At 42.4% G+C, this 22,381-nt stretch overlaps 1 protein-coding gene across 3 annotated transcripts in view; it reads left to right on the top strand.

The window, feature by feature from the left end:
• The window catches only part of agap1 (ArfGAP with GTPase domain, ankyrin repeat and PH domain 1), a 662,670-nt gene that overhangs the window by 455,805 nt on the left and 184,484 nt on the right, over positions 1 to 22,381 (top strand). For all 3 annotated transcript variants that reach the window (XM_078551515.1, XM_078551513.1, XM_078551514.1), the window contains exon 11: positions 4,070 to 4,238. In XM_078551515.1, the coding sequence (XP_078407641.1) occupies positions 4,070 to 4,238 (169 nt within the window). The remainder of the gene's footprint in view (positions 1 to 4,069; positions 4,239 to 22,381) is intronic.

Here is a 22,381-nt window from a genome sequence, read left to right as displayed (position 1 = left end):
TCAGGAATTTTTAACAATGTAAATAGGACAACAAAAGACTGTTCTTTAAAATAAAAGATAGCCTTCGCATCCAGTAGCCACCCTCCACCCCCGCACCCCGACTACCACCCTTCCAACACCCCTTTACTTTTATAATATGGAGCCATTGGTTGATTATGAATTTAAGAATAAAGAAGGTACTGGCTGTGGCCCAGTGAAGAGAGCTCTTGCCTCAGAGTCAGAAGGTTGTGGGTTCAATTCCCACTTTGGAGGCTTAAGTAGGTGCTGCACTGTTGGACTTATTTTGGAGATGTTAAACCAAGGTCCAATCAGGTGGAAGTTAAATATCCCACAGCATTATTTCAAAGGTGAACATTTATCCCTCGACTGACATTGCTATAACTGATCATCTGATCGTTATGTCATTGTGGGAACTTTCTGTGCACAAACTGGTTGCCTCATTTCCTACATTACAGCAGCTTTATAATTAATTCACTGGTTGCAAAATGCTCTGGGACATCCTGAGGCTGTAAAATATGCTGTATCAAATGCAAGCCCTTGCTTTTTCACCAGCAGCAAAGCAGCTGTTGCAAGTCAAACCATCCATGCACTCTGCTTTCCACATCAGAAAAGATGCCAGCCCTGTTCAGGACAGCTTTGTTTTAAAGATGAACCTGGTTAGTACATTCTGTTTTATCAACAAACTATGCTGAAGGACATGCGTCCTCAATACTACAGGCCTCAGTACCACACAAGCTGTTAGACTTGGTTATAGCATCAAGGGGAGGGTGTCAAGGAGATGTCAGTGGTTCCGCTCCTGCTGAACAAAAAGGAGGGAAGGAGGCAATCGCAGGATGAATTACTTGACGTCACTTACATTCATTGATGTCGGTCAAAAAAAAAGACCTTGCATTTCTATAGTGTCTTTCACCACTTCAGGATTTCCCAAAGTGCTGGACAGCCAATTAACTACTTTTTGAAGTGTAGTCACTGTTATAGTGCAGGAAATCTGGCAGCCAATACACGCACAGCAAGATCCCACAATGACAATGACTAGTTCATCTGGTCAGTAATCTTAAAGACGTTGGCTCATGGATAAATGTTTGCCAGGGCACCTGAAAGCAGCTGCCCCTTGAATCGCCAAGTAATGTGTGATAGAGGGAAAAAAAAACTTGATATAAAGATTTTTTAATGCATTCGAGGGCAGGGAATGAAGCAAAGTTATTAGTGCAGTGAGATTAAGATTGTAAACAGTGCAAACATTATATCCCAACTCATTACTCTGGGACTTCACCACTACCATCTGACATCACACCCCCACCGCCGTGTTTACCCAAGACCTCATCTGCCCCCTTTGGTGGATGGAAAGGATCCATTGGCATTATTCACCTAAGAACAGAGGAGTTTGCCTGGCGTTCTGGCCAGTATTTATCTCAATCAATATTGCTAAATAAAAACAGATGGTCTGGTCGTTATCACTTGGCTGTTTGTGGGGCCTTTCTGTGTACATATTGGCCGCCCACATTTCCATCTAATACAACAGTAAATGCACTCCAAAGGTTCCTTGTTAGCTGTGAGACACTTCAGGATGCCCCAAGGTTGTGAAAAGCACTGTATAAATACAGATTTCTTCTTTCCTGAAGAAACATTTGCATTTCTGCTATCATTTTGTTACATTCCACCTGGTATATTCCTCCTAATATTGCATTGAGCTAGACTGGATGCTGCAGTTTTTGGAGATTAGTGGTCTGTTTTGTCGGCCACAATCACAGCTCCAACGTTTGGCGGATCTTTCCACTTTAACCAACTCAACAAGTCCACACTTCCATGGACAAGGAAGGGGTAGAAAACAGGACTTCTGCACTCCTCCTAAATTCTAGGTATTCTGACCAGTATATTCTTGAGCGCCTCTTGGATGTTGTTCTGTACTGTAGGCTGATGAGATGGATAGCCGAATCTTTGACTTGTTGGCAATTGTTGTAGCTTCGATATTTGATCGCCACCCTTTGTTTCAAGGATTGAGAGGCACCACAGGCCACAGTGGAATAGATCGGGATCCTGACTCACTAAACCCTATGGAGAGAGAAGAGTGTTGGCACTCTATGAAGGAGCAGATGAAGTTATAAATCATTGATTGATCTATCAAGGAATCTTCGCGAGAAGTTTGAAAAAAATCGCTATAATTTCTCTAAATTGTTTATAATGCCAATTCTGTATTATTTTCTTGTTAGCATATCGATAAATGTTAAGAGTGTGTGTGTGTGTGTGTGTGTGTGTGTGCGCATGTACATAATTACACAGAAAAACCCCATAAAGGAATATATTTATTCCACCAAATTCTGAGTGCCTTTGTAAGACTTTCATCTGTTTCTTAAATATAGCAAGATCAGGTTTCCATTTTATTCCAAGAATAAAGCTCAAGTAGCAGCCCCTTTTATTCAGTGTTCTTTGTCTTCATAGTATGTCCTGATTACTGTTAATATGCCCTCACATTATATCATGATTGCTGTTGGGATGTTGGTGTATGTCAGCAGTTGATGAACAATGCCATGGTAATGGTCTGCTGCTTTCTTTCATTGCTTACAGAGGACAGCATTAGCATGATAAAGTCTCTGATGGGGAAACCTTGCCGTGTTTATATAAAATCAGGGCATGCCACTGCTGCCAGTTGCTTCTGACTCTTCACGTTATTTGTACTTATAGTTTGACTGCAATCGTAAAACTTAACAAACTCTCCCTGTCACTGTTGTCTTTGGAGTTTTTGGACCAGTTCCACATGTTGCCCTTGTCTGAGACCTGCCCTCGCCCTGGAAAAGACAGCAACAACTCTCCTTTAAAGAGGCAGATTTATTCAATAAGAGTCTTGAGGCACCATTTTTTTTTAAGGAGTGTGTGTGGGAATTCTTGACTCTTTCGATCTACTAATGCACGGTGTCTGTTTTTCTCCAACCTCCTCTTAATCGGCAGTGTCGATTAGCAAGGCACCAGTTCATTGTGCAGTAGAAGTAGCAGGGGGCTGAGCTGGAGGTATCGGAGCTGCTGCTGCTGTCGCCCTGTCAGTGCTTAGAGAGCCGTGGTTTTGTGACAGAATCGCGGATCGCTAGCAGGTTTCCCTCATCGCACCTCATTTGCATCTGGGGCATCAATTAGCATGTTTGTTGAGGCTAATTGAATGAAACTCAATCATAGCTCTTAATTGCTTGACTATGTGAAAAGAAATCACATTAATGCAGCTAATTAAGTGGATGGCAATAGATGCAACATAATTAGGAGCCCAGTGTAAAAACAAGCAGCAGCATAGGAGCAAAGAGGGTGGATTTGTGCACCCAGTCACCTAGTTTATTGATGCTCTCTGAGAGGAACAATGGCCCAGAGGCCCTCCCGGTTACGTTTTTGGGGATGATGAACAGCAATAAATGCAAATGGGTTTGCAATTACTCTTTTCAAGCTGTTATGGGGCAGAGGTTTGCAAGGACCACACTTGTGGAGACTTGCATCAAGTAGTCTCCAGTGACTTGTTAAGAGTTGTTTGAGTACTTTGGTTTGAATTGCCCTTGTGTCTTGTTAAGATCTTTCTGTTCTGATCAGTACTTGGGACACAAGTGACACAATTGATTATAGAGACAGCATTTGCACATGAAAACCAGGATGAGCTGACTTGAATTTGAGATTCTGTCGCACATGCAATAACTGGGGCTTGATGTTGGTAAATATCTCTGCCAGTAACTGGGCTGCTTAGGGGAGAATAAAATTAGTCAGAATAGAAAATAAAAGATGTTTTCAAAATCAGGTGTTTGTTTAAAATGGTTTTATCCAAGTCTGTATGGCATTTTAAGTTATTTGATATTTAAAAAAGAATAATTTTGGGTGAAATTTGGACAAAAGGATGTTGAGCTTATGATTTTTTTTGCAAGTGGGGGTCATATTTGGTGAATACAGTCCTTTTACTTTTGCTGCAAAAGGCTTATTAGCTTAATGCACTTAAATTCCTGTTGTATTTGTTTTGCAGTTTTTATTTGCGAGACTAATTCTAAAAAATGGACCATTTTAAATGACATTTTCACAAGCATTTTTCTATATCTCCGACCAGGATTACATGCAGAATGTCCATGGAAAGGAGATCGACCTCCTTCGGACTACAGTCAAGGTCCCAGGGAAGCGGCCCCCTCGTGCCACCTCAGCCTGTGCCCCTCTCTCCAGTCCCAAAACAAACGGTCTGCCCAAAGACCTGAGCAGTTTGCACATTTCGCAGAACCCAGGTGAGTAATGCAGTTTACTCTGGGAGAAAGTAACCACTGGAAACGGAACTTGTGAGCATGGCTGTAACAATCCTGACGCGCATGCAGCACATGATGTTGGCACTGAGGAACTAGGAAAGAGGTTTTTGTACTTGTGTCCAGTCTAACGTGGAGACAGTTCTTCAGTGCAACTGCAGGTGCCCTTGGTAATTTGACACACTTAGTAAGGTACAATGCAAAACTAATGTCAAGTTCCTTTCTCTCTCTTTCGCAATTCCCTGCCAGTTGTGCGGCTAATAAAGAGCAAAGCGATCTGTCCTGCTATCAGTATAGCGGCTGGCACTTCTCTGCGTCAGTGAGATGAACAGCTGCCTGTGAATCGTGGGAACAGCTTAAGGAGATGGAGAAGGACTAAGTCTGAGATAATTAGCAAATTAAATGGGGGGAGGAAAGCACTTCCTGTATCAGATTTTTTATTTTGTCCACAGAAGTTGAGACTAAAATATGAACAAACCCTCCCACCATCCAATGATGCTGTATTTTTTTTCTCTTTAAAAGGAGCTTTAGCAAAGCTGTCAATGCAGATTAGTGAACTTAATCACTGACTTGAGGCTTTAGTTTCCTCCGGAGGCCCACCAGTTGCTATATTTATGTAAGCTTCCAATATGTACAATGTTAATGCATTTGTTATTCCACTGAAAATAAAAAAAGGTTAATCAAAACATGAAACCAGTGCACAAAAGATTTTACGCAAATACATTAAAAATACGACAGCAAGGTAATTAACTCCAAAGTGCCAAAGTTATATGAATGTCTCATAAAATGTTTCCCACCCTCTCCACAAACTGACCCTTAAGAAAGTAGGTATGGTTGCTGCTATCCATAAAACTATTAGATGACGCGGTGATAGTGTGGCACATGCAAGTTCCTTTCCAAGCTGCACAGCATCCTGACTTGGAACTATATCGCCGTTCCTCCACTGTCGCTGGGTCAAAACATATGGAACTCCCTTCCAAACAGCATTATGGGTGCACTTACACCACAGGGACTGAAGTGGTTCAAGAGGGCGACTCACCACCACCTTCACAAGGGCAGTTAGGGATGGGCAGTAAATGCTGGCTTTGCCAGCGATGCCAACATCCTCTGAAAGAATAAATTTTTAAAACCCTGCATTGCCATTGGAGTTTAGATGCAAAAGATGAATTATCAGTGGTTGAGGGGGAGGATGGGGGCTGGTGGTTGGGGGAAGGCATGGTAGAATAACCAAAAATGCCACTGCTGCATATAGTGACCCCACAAGTCCCAACCAGGATGGTAGGTGATTCCCCCTCTTAATCACACCTGGAGACTGCACTGGTGGCAGTAACTAGGACTGATGTTATGCACTTAATTTGCACTATGTAACTATCCTCCACTGACTACATATTTTACTGCATATAAGAAAACCTGTAGTTTTGGAAAATAAAGCCACAAGTCCCGCCCACCTCTAACTCATTGGCTGGCATTGTGATGTCATTATGGGTGTTATATAGAGCCGTAAGCACAGAAGGAGGCCTTTTGGCCCATCGGATCCATGCTGACTCTGTGTAGAGCAGTCCAGTCAGTCCCATTGCCCTGCTGTATCCCATAGCCCTGCAAATTAACCTGTCAATACCTAATATGCAATTATTTTTCAGCATTTATATAAGCAGCCTTCAGACTGGCTGTTATTTCAGGCCAAGGTTCACCATGGCTATACTGCTAAATCAGCCTCTTTTACCCCAGCCACAGAATCGGACACTTTTTTGTTTGATGAGTCAGGAATAGAGAGCTGGATTCGGCAGTGAACTCTTTTGCAAACCAGCGCAACATGACCTGAACCAAGCAAGCATCAGCGCAGATAGGTCCGTGTATTTTATTAGGAATGAGGAGGGGATGCTCAAAGTACAATATTGGGTGGAGAGAAGCAAAGAACCATGTTGATACCAGGTAATGGCTTGAGGGCCAATCATGTTTAACTCACACTTGCTGTAGATTTATTGGTGGAACTCCCCACTTCAAGGTTGACTTTCCTTTACCACATCATTTTATGTGTACAGTGTATGGGGGAATGCTCACTGTCTTGGAGCAAGTAATAATCCTAAAAAGAATGGTACACCCTTCATGTCTTTTTATTCTTTCATTGGACATGAACATCACTGGCAAGGCCAGCATTTGTTGCCCAATGCTTGTTTCACTTGAGTGATCTATTACTTCTTGTATAAATTGTGCAAAATAAACTTTGCTGCCTTATTATTAATCATTGGATGATTCAAGATTTTCTTGAGCAAAAAGAAAGAACTTTGGATTAAGAGTGACTGTACCCCCATGTCACAAAGGTGTTGGACAAGCTCCATAAAATCATTTCATTCTAGATCTGACGGAAGAATGCGTTTTTAATGAGAATTGTGTATTTTCTCCAAACGCTGCCAGGCAGTTGCTTTCTTATCAGGAGTCAGCCGTGGTTCAGTTAGCACTACTCTTGCCTCTGAGTTGCACTGTACTGGGTTCAAGTCGCACTCAAGGACTTCAGCACTGAAATCGAAGTTGACACTCCAGTGTAAGACCAAGGGAGTGCTGCACAGTTGGAGGCACTGTCATTCAAATGTGACATTAAACTGAGGCCCTGCCTGCTCTCTCAAGTGGATGTAAAAGATCCCATTGTGTTATTTTGAAGAGCAGGGAAGTTATCCCTGTCCTGGTCAATATTTATCCCCCAGTCAACGTCACTAAAAAAAAAACTGATCGTTATCTCTTTACTCTTTATGGAAGCTTGCTGTGCACAAATTAGTTTCCCTGTTCCATCCATTGCAACAGTGACTGCACTTCGAAAGTACTTAGTTGGTTGTAAACCGCTTCTGGACGTTCGCTGGTCATGAAAAGCACTATGTAAATGCAGTTCTTTCTTCTTTCTTAGGTCTCCACCCTATACGTGACCCATCCTTTTTAAACTGTAATGTACTGAAGAAATGGGTTCTGTCTTAAAATGCATTGATCATAAGAATTTTTTAAAAGTACAGAACTTGGATATTGTGAAAAAAGAGGCATTTTTTGTAAAGCTTTTCACCTTGCACTCATCAGGACAATTCACAAGAATACCAAATGAACAGCAATTTATACTGTATGAGAAGAGAGTGCTGATTCATTGGCAAATGGACTCATTGGTAGAGGCTTTGCCATGGAGAAAGTCGCCATCAACTGGTGCAGACAGTTAACTGCCAAGCATTGTTGAAATTTAAACCAGGCAGCTTGACTCTGGTCAAGACATTGCCCTGGGGAATGAACCAGCAAATGGCTGTCACTTATTTTGTTTAGCTGAAACAGGCGCAATGTGTATACAGTATACATGTTCTTTCTGTCTGCAAAGAACAGAGTCCTGTGTATTAATAAATGTAGCTTCCAGTATATGTAAATGTGCCACACTGTGAATCCAAGTGACAATCTTAAATTGATGTCAGCGTAATTCTTAGCACATTGAGGATTATTTAGCAGATGTTGTCCAATTGCAGAATCGCATCTGATGTTGGACACTGTATTTTGAGTTTTTCAAGCACTGTTTCAGCTAAACTAAGTAAGTGTCTGTCACCATCAAACTGGTGCATTCTCTATGGCAACGCCTCTACCAATTAGAGCTCACTTGCCAACCAATCAGCACTCTCTTCTCATGCAGTATAAATTGTTGTTTCCCCTGACATTGGCAATTTCTTGCAAGTTGCCCTGATGAGTGCAAGACGAAAAGCTTCAGCTAAAACTTTTTTTTTCAGCAATACCCAAATTCTAAAAAAACCACTGTGAACTGCACTTTTCAAACAAAAACATGAATTCTCAGCATATGGGTGTCACCTACATGCCCAGCATTTATTGCACACCTCCTAGTCGCCTTTGAGAAGGTGGTGATGAGCTTTCTTGGACTGCTGCAGTGCATGTGATAAAGGTACACAACAGTGCTGTTAGGGAGAGAGTTCTAGACTTTTGACCCAGCTCAAATAAGGATGCTGTGTGACTTGGAGAGGAACTTTCACGTGGTAGTGTTCCCATGCACCCGTTGTCCTTATCCTTCTAGGTGTTGGAGGTCACGGGAGTGCTCCCAGAGAAGCCTTGGCATGAGATGCAGTTATCCTGTAGACGCAATTTATAGAATAATAATATTAACAATCCTGGTCAATTTTTTTAGAAGATGTCAGAAGTCAAGTTTGGTTATTAACAGTAAAGATGTGTCTATAACATAATAGGAAAGCCAACAATCTTATACAAAAATAAGTGACTTTGTGCTTGAATCTAAAGGGTGCATCAGCAGGACTGCAGGGTCACAGAAAAATGACGTCTAGCTTGATTAACTTTGATACCTTTTCAAGAAGAAGCATTTTTGTTTAAATAGGTAAACCAACTCAGTTGAAAGCAGCATTGGGTCAGGTAGTATATCTGCGCTTGCTGGGTTCACACACGCGAAAGATTGGCAATTGAAGCTCGGTAGAGACTGGTAGCCAGTGCCTGTGGAATCAGATACATAACTCAGTGTGAGTCAGCACCTTCAGGAGAGGAAGGGAGAAGACTGGGATTGATATAGCATAAAATAGCTCTACAGAATAATGCTCTGTGATATGCGATGTATAGCCGGTTGCTGTAATTAGAAGAGAAATGCACACTTCTGTGGATCCAAAGCCTGCATTTCTAGTCTAATAGCTTCCAGTTTCTAATATATTGCTTTGACAATGTGACATATCTGAATTCTTTGCTCTTTGGTACCTAAGATAGACTGATTTAATTCTCGAACCCTTAAAAAACAGTTGGTGTGATTGCGTTTAGAAACTCTTGGGTCCAGGCATAAAAAAGGCGTTTGCAGACGTGTTTTGACTATTAATCGTCTTGCTGACATTAATCTGAAATCTCTCATAAATTTCTATCAAAACCCTCCAGGACATCATTAACTTATTTATATTTATTTGTGTGAGATCACTAAACCTGCAAGTCTTTATATAGATAGCATTTCTGCAAGTAAAGAGTGCAGAACACACACCCTAGCTCCGCGCAGCTTAACAAGAATTATAATTGTCTTGTTAATTTTTTGTTTCATCTGGTAAATTCATTTATCGCAGCTGTAAACTTCAAAGGTGTAAACTTTTGGTCAGCTAGCTGCCAGTGTCATGTAACGAGGTTTCCACACAGCACAGAACGTGAATGTGACAGAATTTTGATCTATAAAAGCCCGAGAATGCAAGTCCCCTCTATGCTGACAGTAAGGACTTTGTCCAACCCATAAAACCAAAATAATAGCATGAATATTCAGTGACCTAGAATACTAATTATTGTCATGAATATTAATGCGATCAGACTTTCTTTCCAGTCAGACGTCTCTGAAGATGGGCCCGTAATGAGAGCAGTTAGGAGTGAATGCTGTTCACATGACAGTGAGTCGGGTAATAAGGATAGCTTGATTAGCACTGTTTTCGGAGATGAGAGGACTCACGTGGGGTGTGGGGGAGGCTCTCATTGCCTTGTTGAGCACCGCTGGCTGTGTGCCGCTGACTCAGATTAATGAGGCCTAAGAGGTGCATTATGAGCAGTGGCAAAGGTTTGATCTAATGGGTTCAGTCATTTTTCCTTTGACTGACAGACATGGGGAAGTAATTGGCTGTATAGGAGAGCAGTTCATTGGCAGTCCTTAAAGAGACCCTATCCCTTTATTGTTGTGTTACTTCTGTTGCAGTCCATGATGTCGGGAATCAAAGCTACCATGTTTAGGGGAAAAAAGAAAATCACTTTGTCTAGAATTAAAATGTATTTTCGTAAATTCATCTGACTCTTACAGTTTTAACAACAACATGTTCATGTTTGGATGAAGTAAAAAAAAAACCTTTTATTTTGTTCCGATAGCAGGCTCCTAATCCCTTCTCAACTCTGTGTATGGATTAATTTTAGTTTGGCCACTCCACACTCTGAAGCCTTCAGTAGCTCTGGCCATTGTGGCTGGCCTTGCCAACTTTGATGTTCACTGTTACCCTGGGGTTTATGAAGTTTACCCCACAGTGAAGTTATCCTACCTAACCTGCATTGTGGAAAGTGGCACTGGCAGTGATGCAGAAACAATGTTGGTGGCACTTGTGGTTTCCCCGACATCATGTGGCCATCAAGATCTTGGAAGCTGGATCTGGAATCCTTTCATGCTTGACATCCAATGTTGGCATAAAGTATTCCAAAGAATGTAGGAGAAATAAGGCCATTCTGTCCATTGAAACAAGTCTCTCTAGTTCATTAACTCTCCCAGTGTCCCGTCTAACAGCATTTTGAATCCCCTAATATTTATGCCTCTTTCACCTTGCTATTCAGAGCATCTCAAGCAGTAATTAAACCAAGGCCTCCTCTACCTGCTAAAGTTGATGGAGTAGGTGCCACAGCACGATTTGAAGAAGACTAGCTGGTCAAAGGTCTTCCTTCAACAGCACCACCAAAGACTGATTGGCTAGTCGCCCATCTTGTATGCTGTTTGTGGGACCTCACTGTTTGGAGATTGGCTGCCCAATCAGGACAGTAACTGCAAAAAAAATATTAATTGGGCGAGAACTGCTTTTAGGTAGCTAACAATACTTTTCTTCCCTGATGAGCAGCCTCAAGTCACTTTTTGCTCTTTCTTTTTCTTGGGTTGCAACATAGCACATTGTCCAGAGTTGATCATGTCGGTATGGTTACTGCCTCCGTTAGTACAGTTGGTTAATGGCTGCTGGGAGAGGCGAGAAGGATGGGTATTGCCTTTTCTTGGAATTTTCTCTCCCTTCCTGTGAGGGACGGTGGTCTTGGCTTTGCACATACCCGTAACTACACTGTGGTGCCTAGGACTCTGCATGTGGAGGATGGTAGACACGTACAGTTCGGCTATGCTTTTATCCCATGCACCTTTCACAACTCAGGACATTCCAAAGTGCTTTACAGCCAATGAAGTACTGTTGTAAGGCAGGAAACATGGCAACCAATTTGCGCATAGCAAGCTCCCACAAACAACAATGACATAATGAGCAGATAATCTATTTTAGTGATATTAGCTGAGAGATAAATATTGGTCAGGAAAAGGAGGATAACTCCCCTACTCTACTTCAGAATAGCTCCATGAGATCTTTTACGTCCGCTGGAGAAGACAGGTGGAGACTCTGTTTAAGATCTTGTCTGAAAAGCAGCACCTCCAATAGTGCAGCACTTCCTTGGATCTGCACTGGAGTGTCATCCTAGATTGTGTGCTCAAGTTTCTGAAGTGAGACTTGAACCCACAACCTCCTGACTCAAGGGGCGAGAGCACACCCCTCTAAGCTACGTCAAATGCCTCTGATTACTGGCTGACGTGTGACATTTTAAACAGCTCTATTATACAGATCTGCCTTACACTCCATGCCAACTGCTGACCCTTGACATAATTTGATGCCTCTGGTCTAATGGCACGAAGTGCTGGATCTTGCTGAAATGTCTTTCAATGCTACCTGCGTCATGTATTTAGTGGGTGATTTATTGGAGATTTTCTGACAGCACTTTATAACCTCTCTCACCAGTATTCCACCAACGGCACTTGGCAAGAATTATTTGGTTAGAAACAGGGAGACATTTTTAACAAGTTCACTGGAAGGCCACCTGTCCAGCAGAGGTTTAACTGGATTGGCCTGCTAGCCCATGATAGAGGGAGTTGAAAGAGACAGCATTATGGTTGGTTATTGAGGATGAATTTACGAATGTTTAACTCTGATCAGAAGTTTGTGAAAGGTTTGTGTATCTGTGGAACTTGCTAAGTTACTCCTGATTTTCCAGTATAATAATAGATGTTATGATTTATATCTAATATCTGGTAATAGGCAGATAAAAAAAAAATGTATTGTTTCTGTTGTGACAGCATTGTGACATAGTATATCTTGAGATCATGAGCTCTTATTATAATGCTTTCACTGCCAGATGTTGCTGATGAGACCCCGCCCTCCTCCCGCCAACATAATTGAATTTATGTGAATTTTGTTTTTAAGGATATCAACTGTACTGAATTTCGCTGATCATGAGGCAGTCAGTCTTCTCAGCATCAAATCTGCCTTGTTGCTTGGTACTAAACCCTCTCTTCCCCAATGTCGCTGGTCTTGCCGGAATCATGTTTTCCCCTATGTTTTCACCCCCTTGCTGTTAGTGCAGCTCATTCGCGCACAGAAACAGCACCTGATTGCTAACCAGCACTCTGAATAGAAATGATAAATCTATACCTCCTGAGCAGCCTGTGCCTAATTGTGTGGCACCTTTTTGTTCATGCAGATTGCATTTCTCTGTCTATAGGATCTCGTATTTTGTGCCTGTTATTTGTTAATCTCAGACTTCTGAAGAATCCTGTCCGACCCCTTGAGTTTGAGATGTGAATCGACTCTCAACCCAAGGATGCTTATGTTACTTATGTTACATTACTTATGTTACAAGACTGTAACAGGTATACATGCTCATGGATTATTAGGCAATTTATGTTCTTTGTACTTAGTATATTAGCATTTAATATGTTTATTTATTTTCGTAAATTGGGGTGAGAGGGGATAGTGGTCAATAGAGCGATTTAATCCCACCATCGAGAGCGAACCCTATTGATTTTTATATTACAGAGTGTTCCAGGGACTTCCTTTCATGTGCTCTGCCCAGACTTTGCTGGAGCAGAGCACCTTGCAGTATACTCATTGGTTAGACTTTTTCTTCTTCACCCTTCAGCGAGAACATATTGTGCCATAACCCGTTGAGAGCGTGAGCTGATAGTGGCATGAGGACAGTGACTTGACTTCTGGGACCTTAGTGAATGGCAGGATCAACATTCTATCTATTTAACCATTGAGAAAGAAGCAGGAGCAACAAAGAGGGGAATTGGTTGAATTAGAGTCAAATCAAGTACAGAGAGAGAAATAAAGAGGGGATTTTATGGCCCCACCTGCCGACGGGGTTTTCCATTCCTGTCAACGTCAATGAACTTTCGAACGGCTCGCCACATTTTACGGCCCTGCCCCCGCTGCAACAGGGCCGTAAAATTCCGCCCAAAGAGTGGGAAAGATTAGATTCGGGAGAAAAAAGAGACAGAAAGGAAAGTTTAAAAAATTGAATTAATAATGTAAGCAGCATCAATTTAACTATAACTTAACAATTTACTACAATTTGGAATTAAACTCCACAGTTTCTGAGCCAGAGAGGTTGAGTTTTTATTCTTTCATGGGATGTGGGCATCACTAGCAAGCCCAGCATTTGTTGCCCATCCCTAATTACCCTTGAACTGAGTGGCTTGCTAGGCCATTTCAGAGGGCAGTTGAGAGTCCACCACATATTACTGTGGATCTGGAGCCACATGTAGGCCAGACCAGGGTAAGGCTGGCAAATTTCCTTCTCTAAAGGACATTAGTGAACCAGATGGCAATTGATAGTTTCATGGTTAGCATTACATAGTAGCTTTTCAATTCCAGCTTTTCAAAAAATTAACTAATTGAATTTAAATTCCACCAGCCACCATGGTGGGAGTTGAACCTGTGTCCCCAGGGCATTTGAATGGGTCTCTGGATTACTAATCCAGCGACATTACCACCACGCCACCATCTCCGCTGCAGTGGTATTGCAGGAACATAAAACCCATCATTGGAGGAATACTTAGAAGGATCAATAAGTACTCGCCCTAACTTTCTGCAGCATGTTTAATTGTTTTTGCAGCAATTTCTTGGAAACTCAGGTGAGTCTGAGGACCAACTGCCATTTTCGCAAGGCTACTGGTAGAGAGGCATAAATCAGCCAGCAACTTGTGACGATTTGCAGCTCATGCTGTGTCTCCAGCGCAGAATACTAGGCTGTTTGTACACACTAATAACACTGCGCGCGCTAATGCAGCAAATTCTGGGCTACTCCAGTACCATGGAAGCAAATTAGTGCTGTTTCCTTTATGCTACGAGGAGAGGGCGACTGTGGATATGAGCATTGCATCAGGAAGGAAAAGAGCTGCCTTAACACGCTGGTGGCACATCCTATGTAAACAGAAATAGATAGATATATATCACGTTTATTTCTGGCTAAGCATGTTCCCTTTGAGGTTAAGTACCCTAGCTCCTGATTTTCAGTCTCACTGACATGTGGACATAGATCTTGTGTTATGCTGCCCTGATCGCACACTGTGCTTTCATACTGCTCGACCAGAAAAAAAAGGGTTTTACAAGAAATAAAATGAGTGGAACAGCCCTGTAAGTGGAACAGGCAATTCTCTGATGAGAAATAATGGGTGTTGATTTTACTAGAATAGTCACTGTACTCCAGATAAAGATATATTAAAATATTATAAATGTATAATAGAGGTTTTCACTGTCCTGAAGTAATTTTATTTGAATGCAAATACAGCTTTCTATACTTGTGAAAAGCGGTTATATTCCACCTCGAGATAATTTACTGCAGAAACTGGCTACAAGTATTTTGGCATTCGTTGATCAAGAGGTCAGGGTAGCTCTTCATTATTGTGAATAAAGCAGGCACAAATGTCATAACAAATTGTCTTGGGGGAGTGAAGGGTCTCGCGTTTCTTTAGTGGTGTTTGAGTGTGGTGTCAGTCATGTACGCGTTGCACTCTGACCTTTAGAGTGAGTTAATGGCCATTTCATTATAACGGACTGATAAGCACCATAAACCAGCTGCTGGCAGATGAAACCCAGTTCCTACAGCGGACTGAAACGCTGGGCTAGAAAGAGCGCGGAGGTGATCATGGCGGTTTGAGGTCATGCCAGATAACAAGACGAATATGATGTGACTCCCAGGCAGGCCATTGTTCAGTCCTCGCTCAGGAGCCAGTTTTATGGAGATTCTGGCTGACGGCTGGAAGCATTATTCACAAAAAGTGTCTCTTTCATTTAACTAGCTGTAGAAGTGGCATTGAGTAAGTAACTGTCCTTTGAATCCTGACAGTGCCTTCATATCACGGCCAGGCTTTTCCTCTTATTACAACTGTTTTTCCACTACCTCTTGCGTCCCATTTTGTCCTATATACTCAGAAACAGGAGCAGATCAAGAAAGAGCATGGGAACAGCTTTTACTGGTTAGTTTCACTCGTGTGAACACAGGAAATACAGCAATCCAAGGCTTAAGTACTTCTATTACTTACTGTTCTTCATTGCTCCCCTGCTGTTTCTCTGTCTCTGTGTTGTTTCTTCCCTCTGTTTGTCCCTTCTCTGTCCCATTTCCCCCATTGTCCTGCTGTTGGAGGGGACCATTGTTGATGGACTCTTAAGCCGCCCTTCAACCACTAGGGAGTCAGCCAGTAATGCTATTGTTAATATTTTAAAATTCTACCCTGCGTGTTACGCTAGATCTTACCCAGACAAATTGCTGGCGTCTTTTTGCAGCAACAGTACTGCTGTTCTGTGGCATGTGGCTGACTTTATGGGAATTTAATACCCATGTTTGCAGTATGGGAGCTCCAGTATAGAAGGCAGCCCTTCGCTGACAAGGCTATGATATATTGTAGCATGTGAAGAAACATCAACATTGCTTTGACAGTGCACAGATACGTAGTTTGGAGCTGAAGGCTCCTTTTGGCATCATAGTGACGTGACACAGTGGCCACACATCGTAACTGAGAAGACTCTTGCTGTTCAGTTCAGTGGAAAATGTGGCCTTTCCTCTCATAGAACCAGCTACTGCAAGAGATGGGGCGAAGTATCACCTCAGAGCGGTATCCCACGATGAACTTTTCTCTTCTACAGTTGGCTATTAGCTTTGACCACTGAAGTCTTAGTCAAGTCCTGGCAGATCAGAGTCTGTGACCCAAATCCAATAATAGTCCAATAAACTCTGTTTCCAACAAGTCGTGAGAATAGAGTAAGAAGGACATAATACGTTAGTATAGCAGAGTGGGGAGCAGGGTAGCTCCCTCTGCAGATGAGGCAGTAACATCCCCAAAATGCCTTAGGTCCTTGATTTTCCTACATCCTGGCAGATCACTGTCCGTTCACCTGATTTACTTCTGTTATCATCAGTCTTCCAATCAAGTTCCAGTGCTCCACACATTCCTTATCACTGGCAAGGCCAGCATTGGTTGCCCAACCCTAATTGCCCTCGTTTAGAGGGCATTTAAGAGTCAATCACATTGCTGTGGATCTGGAGTTACGTAGGTCAGACCAGGTAAGGACCGCAGATTTCTTTCCCTAAAGAGCATTAGTGATGGATTTTTAATGACAATCGATGATGGTTTCATGGCCACCATTATTAAGACTAGCTTTCAATTTCAGACTTGATTAATTGGATTAAATTCCACCAGCTGCCGTGGTCAGGTTTGAACCTGTGTCCCCAGAGCATTACCCTGGGCCTCTGGAATATTAATCCAATGACATTACCACCATACCACTGTCTCCCCCAGCCATGTTAATGCAGTACTGTAGAAATATTTAAGTCAACCTCTTCATATGACTGTCGGCCAAATCATCAGTAGATCGCCCAGAGAGCCCCTACCTTAAGTTATAGTTGAGTTGATATTTTTATCCACTTAAATGTTAATTAAACTAGGTTTCTCCTTATTCTTAAGCTGTTCACTGTGGCTGAGTTGGTACCGTTCTTGCCACCATGTCAGAAGGTTGTGGGTTCAAGTTCCATTCCAGAGACTTGCGCACATAATCCAAGCTGACACTCCCACAGCAGAACTGAAGGAATACTACATTGCCAGAGGTGTCGTCTTTCAGGTGAAACATTAAACTGAGGCTCAGTCTGCCTTCTCCGGTGGACATAAAAGATCCAAGGCACTATTTGGAAGAAGAGCAAGGGAGTTCTCCTTGGCGCCCTGGCTGATATTTATCCCTAAACCAACATCACTCAAAAGAATTATCCAGCCATTATCTCCTTGGTGTTTGTGGGATCCTACTGTGCACAAATTGGATGCCATGTTTTCTGCATTACAACAATGACTACACTCCAAAAAGTACTCCATTGGCTGTAAAGAGATTTGGAACATCCCAATGCTGTGTCAAGCGGCTATCTAAGTGGAAGTTTTTTTTTAAATGTTACTATTAAAAGTAACGGAGTACGGAGGAAACGTTTGTACTCCAAGAATTGAACTCTCAATTAAAGTTTTTACACAATGCTCCAAACAAAACGATTGTTTGTTGCACTGCTGCAGATGGTCTGAATTCCTGACTGCTCTGTTAACTGGAGAAGGCTCCAGAGCATCAGGAACTAACGCATACAGAACCGAATTCGCTCAAAGGGCGCTTTGTGCCACTTGGCACTAAGCATGTCCACTTGCCAGGGAGAATGGGCTAGGAACCTTCATGTGTGTTAGCAAAACTCTCGCTTCCTTCAGATGCAAAGCTCCAAAGCATACCCCAAAAAGATGGGGCAAGTAATGGCAAAAATCAAGCATTGCTGATGCCTGCCAAACTCACCTTCAATCCACCCAAAAACCAAGCACAGAGGTCACTCGAATCAGGGTCATAGAATTTATAAGAATGCTATAGTACAGAAACAGGCCACTCAGCCCATCAAATCTCTGCCAGTACTTTTCCCCATGATCCACCTACCCAAAACCCACTTCCCTGCTCACCTTCAACACTTCAAAATTTCTCTTCTGCAAACAACTATCAATTTCCCTTTTAGAAGAATTGAGGGATTTATTTGCCCCAGCATGTTCCACACATTAACTACCCTCGTTCCAAAGACATTTTGTTCCCCTGTATACTTCTTGTGATTATTTAAAATTTCTGTGTCTCATTGTCATCTCACTGATCTGCTGGAGAAAATCTGCCACCGTTTACCTTCTCATAGCCTCTCATAACTTCCCAACCCCTCTCAACTTTCATTTATGGGGAGATGGTGATGTATTGGCAATGCCCCTGGACTAATAATCCAGTGGCCCAGGCTAACACTCTGGGAACACGTGTTCAGATCCCACCACGGCAGCTGGTGGAATTTAAATTCAATTAATAAATCCGGAGTATATAGCTAGTCTCAGTAATGGTGACCATAACAACTATCATCGATCGTTGTAAAAACCCATCTGGTTCACGAATGTCCTTGAGGGAAGGAAGTCTGCCACCCTTGCCCGGTCTGGCCTACATGTGACTCCAGAACCACAGCAATGCGGTTGACTCTTAACTGCCCACTAAATGGCCGAGCAAGCCACTCAGTTTAAGGTGCAGTGAGGGATGGACAACAAATGCTGGCCTTGCTCACATCCCATGAAAAACTTTTAAAAAACTGACATTCTTCAGGATCTCTTATAGGGCACTCCTTAACCTTCCCATTATAGTGAATAAAACCTTACCATTCCAAATATTCAGACCAGTTATCCCTTGTCCTAAGTAACAATTATGTGACTGCATGCTATATTTTCCCAGTGCTTTTATAGTCCTCCCTTAATGAAGTCCCCCAGATACTATATGCTACTCCAGCTAGGTCTAGTCCAAATCTCCTTGGTTTTATAACCTGTACCTCTAGCTAAAAACCAAGGATTCTACATAGTATACAATATATGCAGCACACAAATAGGCCATATTATGCTAGTCAATGCTAGTGTTTAAGCTCCACTTGAGCATCCTCTCACTTTACTTCATTTCACCCTGACAGCATATCCTTCTATTCCTTTCCCCCTCATTTGCTTATCCAGCTTCCCTTTAAATGTATCTATACTATTTGCCTCCACCACTCAATGTATCAGAGAGTTCCCCATTCTAACCACTCTCTGTGTAAATACGTTTCTCCTGAATTCTCTATTGGATTTATTGGTCTTATTTTTGTACCTATGCTCTATTTATTTAAGCCCCCTAGTTTTGGTCTCCCCAACAAGTTCAAACATCCTCTCTATGTCTACCCTATCATTATTTTAAGGACCTCTATCAGGTTTCCCCTCAGTCTTCTCTTGCGGTATCTGCTTGCATCATAAAGCCATCAATTTGTCAAAAATACATTTTTTCCGTTAACACTAAAGTTTGTGCTATCCTTTTACACATTTATCTCCTCTTTGTTCCTCTATTCCTGAATGTCCTGATTCATGCTGACATGAGATTTTATGGGCACCAACTGCCTTCTTGGTAGCTTGCTATGCTTCTTGTTTGAGCCTAGCCAGGCTAATGTGAGAGTGGAGGGGCATTGAGCACAGCCAAGAGTGCTGATACCCTCCAATAAAAGTGATGTGCGCATTTTCCATCAGGGATTACTGGAATCCTATCCCAGGGACATTGAGTATAACTGCAGTGTTCTCCCCTAAAGTGCACAGATCACGAGTTGAACCAGGTACCGCTCAGTATTACACCAAGCCATTCATTAACCCAGTGAGCTGTGTAATTTTGGCTAATGAGATTGTGGTGTTTGATGCCAGGTGCCTCATTGTTCTGCCCACAAATTGAGTGCTGGCGTTGACAATCAAGTCTAAAATTAAGTCAGGAACAGCTCCCTCAAATAACTGGAACCTGGCTGTAACACTCCTGATCAAAACCAGGGGAGTAAGAAACTGATTTACCGTGTGTTTGATAAATGATGTCTTTGGCAGTTGTGAGCATAGCCCTCTCCTGTTATAAAGCCCCCCCACCGCTCCTCCCCACCCCCAGAAGGAGCTTTTGGGGTGGGGGTGGGTGGGGTAGTATTTAGTCGCTGTGCAGGCATGCTCCTGGTCTACTGCAAATTAAAATCCATTTGCAAACAGCAGTGTGCTCCCCTGTGTAGGTACCATTCGTAGATGTTGCAAATGGATCAGCACATCATTAGCCGCCTGCTGTCATTTAACTCATTCCAGCCCTCAGCTCAGCTGTTGGAGAAGCAAACAGAGTGGGAGAAAATTAAAGGTGCCATCCACCAGTCTAGACTGGGAGGAGGAGATTAATGCACTGGTTACGTTTTCTATATATCTGTACACAGAATGTGTGAAATTCATTTGTTTTACCCAGTTTTCTTTTACAACAAAAAATGCATTTATACAGTGCCCTTATCATAATAAAAAAAATGCCAAAGATGTTTTACAAGAACATAAATTAGATATAATTTTACACTGAGCCACATAAGGAAATATTAGATAGGTGAACAAAAACTTGGTCCATGAGCTAGGTTTTAAGGAGCGTCTTAAAGGGGGAGAGAGAAATCTTGGAGGGTGGTAGGGCTGGAGGAGCCAGTGTGCACATTCCACATAGCTTGAGCAGAAAATGGAGTGAACTTGTGAGTTAGCTGGTCTTAGTGAGAGTTATGATGAAGGCAGTGAAATCACTATCGGCATGCTGGATTATGAAGGAGGGGAATCTGCGGTGGGTTTTCCAATTCTCACATCTAGCCAGAGACCCTATTGGATTTTAGGTATGTGGGCATCTGGTGAAAATGAGATTTGGATTGTCTGTGATGCCTGTGGTTTGGCAAAATAATCTGTCCAAAAGCAGAGTGGGCACATGGACAGGGCCAAGAGGGTAACTGGTGCCAGGGGAATCAGTCAGCAAAAAATGGAAGAGAATGGGGAAAAGATATGAGTCAACCAATGATTTGATCAGTGGCCTGCTCTATGAAGAGCTGAAAAATCACCATATACCTGACAAAACTGTAGGCATGTTTTCATGAATTTTAGAAAGGTAATTAACATCTGGAGATTTATTATAAAGTTGGCTTATTCTTCCTTTAGAGAGAGTGCATTGAAGCACATTCTCCTACAGGTTGAGAAGTCTTGTTTGAACGCACTCCAGTGCTTTCTTCACCTCTTCTAAATGTACAAGGATGTACCTGAACCTCGAATTTCAGTGTGCTGGGCAGTTTAGAGCAATTAGGATAAAATGTTAACATTTAAAGCTGAGATCACAATTCAGTGCATTTGGAATCGTGTGATCTGTGAGTGGATTTGTTACTATGTTCTTAATCCATGCTCTGAACAATCCACAAGTCTGATTTGTGTTGCTGTTTACACCCCAATTTGCTGGTAAGTGTCTCAGCCAGAAAAAACAAGTTCAGGTAACAGCACCACACATCCCTCTCTGGGATGTGAAGAGCCTGGAAAAGATTGGGATTTAATAGAGGTGCTCAAAACTGTGAGGAATTTTGTTAGAGTGCACGTGGACAAACTGTTTCCACTGGAGGGAGATGGTTGGTAACCAGAGGGCATAGCTTTATGATAATTGGAAAAAGAATGGGGAGGAAGGTGGGGGGGGTGGGGGCAGATTTTTGTATGCATCCTTTGAGATATGTGTGTCGCTGGCAAGGCCAGCAATTATTGTCCATCCCTAATTGCCCTTGAGAAGGTGGTGGTGAGCCACCTTCTAGAACTGCTGCAGCCCATGTGGTGTAGGTACACCCACAGTGCTGTTAGGGAGGGAGTTCCAGGATTTTGATCCAATGACAGTGAAGGAACAGCGATATTATTTCCAAGTCAGAGTGGCCTTTGAGGAATAGTTTTTGTGCTGTGAGGAAGGAGAAATATTTTTACACAGTGAGGTGTGTGATCTGGAACGCACTGTCTGAAAGGTGGGTAGAAAGCAAATTCATAAAGAGAATTACTTATATACTTGAAAAGGAAACATTTGCAGGGCTATGGGGAAAGAGCAAAGGACTAATTAGATAGTGCTGTCAAAGAGTCAGCACAGATGCAGTGGGCTGAATAGCCTTCAGTGCTGTAAGTTTCTACGAAATCCAAAACTCCTTAAGCAAAAGAGCCCATTTTGTATATACCACTTTTTTTAAAGCAATATACATGATACTAATACAGGGGAATGGAGCTAGTACAACAGAGAAATATTTACACAGCACTAATACCAAAACAAAATTCCCTAAAAGATTGGTTGAAGCCAGAACAAGATAGCTTTGGAGCCCAGGTATCACATTGTGGGCTGGAGAGAGAATCACTCAGGTGGTTAAATGTAGCAACATTGTGAGTGAACATTGTTTCTGAATACAACTATAATGTCGCTAGACAGGCTGAATCAAGGAATATTATCCCTATTTGTGCAGGACTAAGGGAAGGTGTTTAACAAAGGTAGGGAAGGAGGAACATTCCTTTGTTCAAATGGAGTAAAATTTCCAGTCTGCTGCTATCTTCGTCTCCCCTCATCCCCTCCCCCTCATCCCCCATCCCCCTCATCCCTCATCCCCCCTTCCCCTCATCCCCCTCCCCCTCTAACCCTCTCCCCCCAACGCTTTCCCCCTCCCTTTCCTCTCCCCCTTTTCTCCCTCCCCCT

This window comes from Cetorhinus maximus, chromosome 11, assembly GCF_964194155.1.
Source record: "Cetorhinus maximus chromosome 11, sCetMax3.hap1.1, whole genome shotgun sequence".
Taxonomy (NCBI): Eukaryota; Metazoa; Chordata; class Chondrichthyes; order Lamniformes; family Cetorhinidae; genus Cetorhinus; species Cetorhinus maximus.
This window is presented reverse-complemented; position numbering and strand designations above follow the sequence as displayed.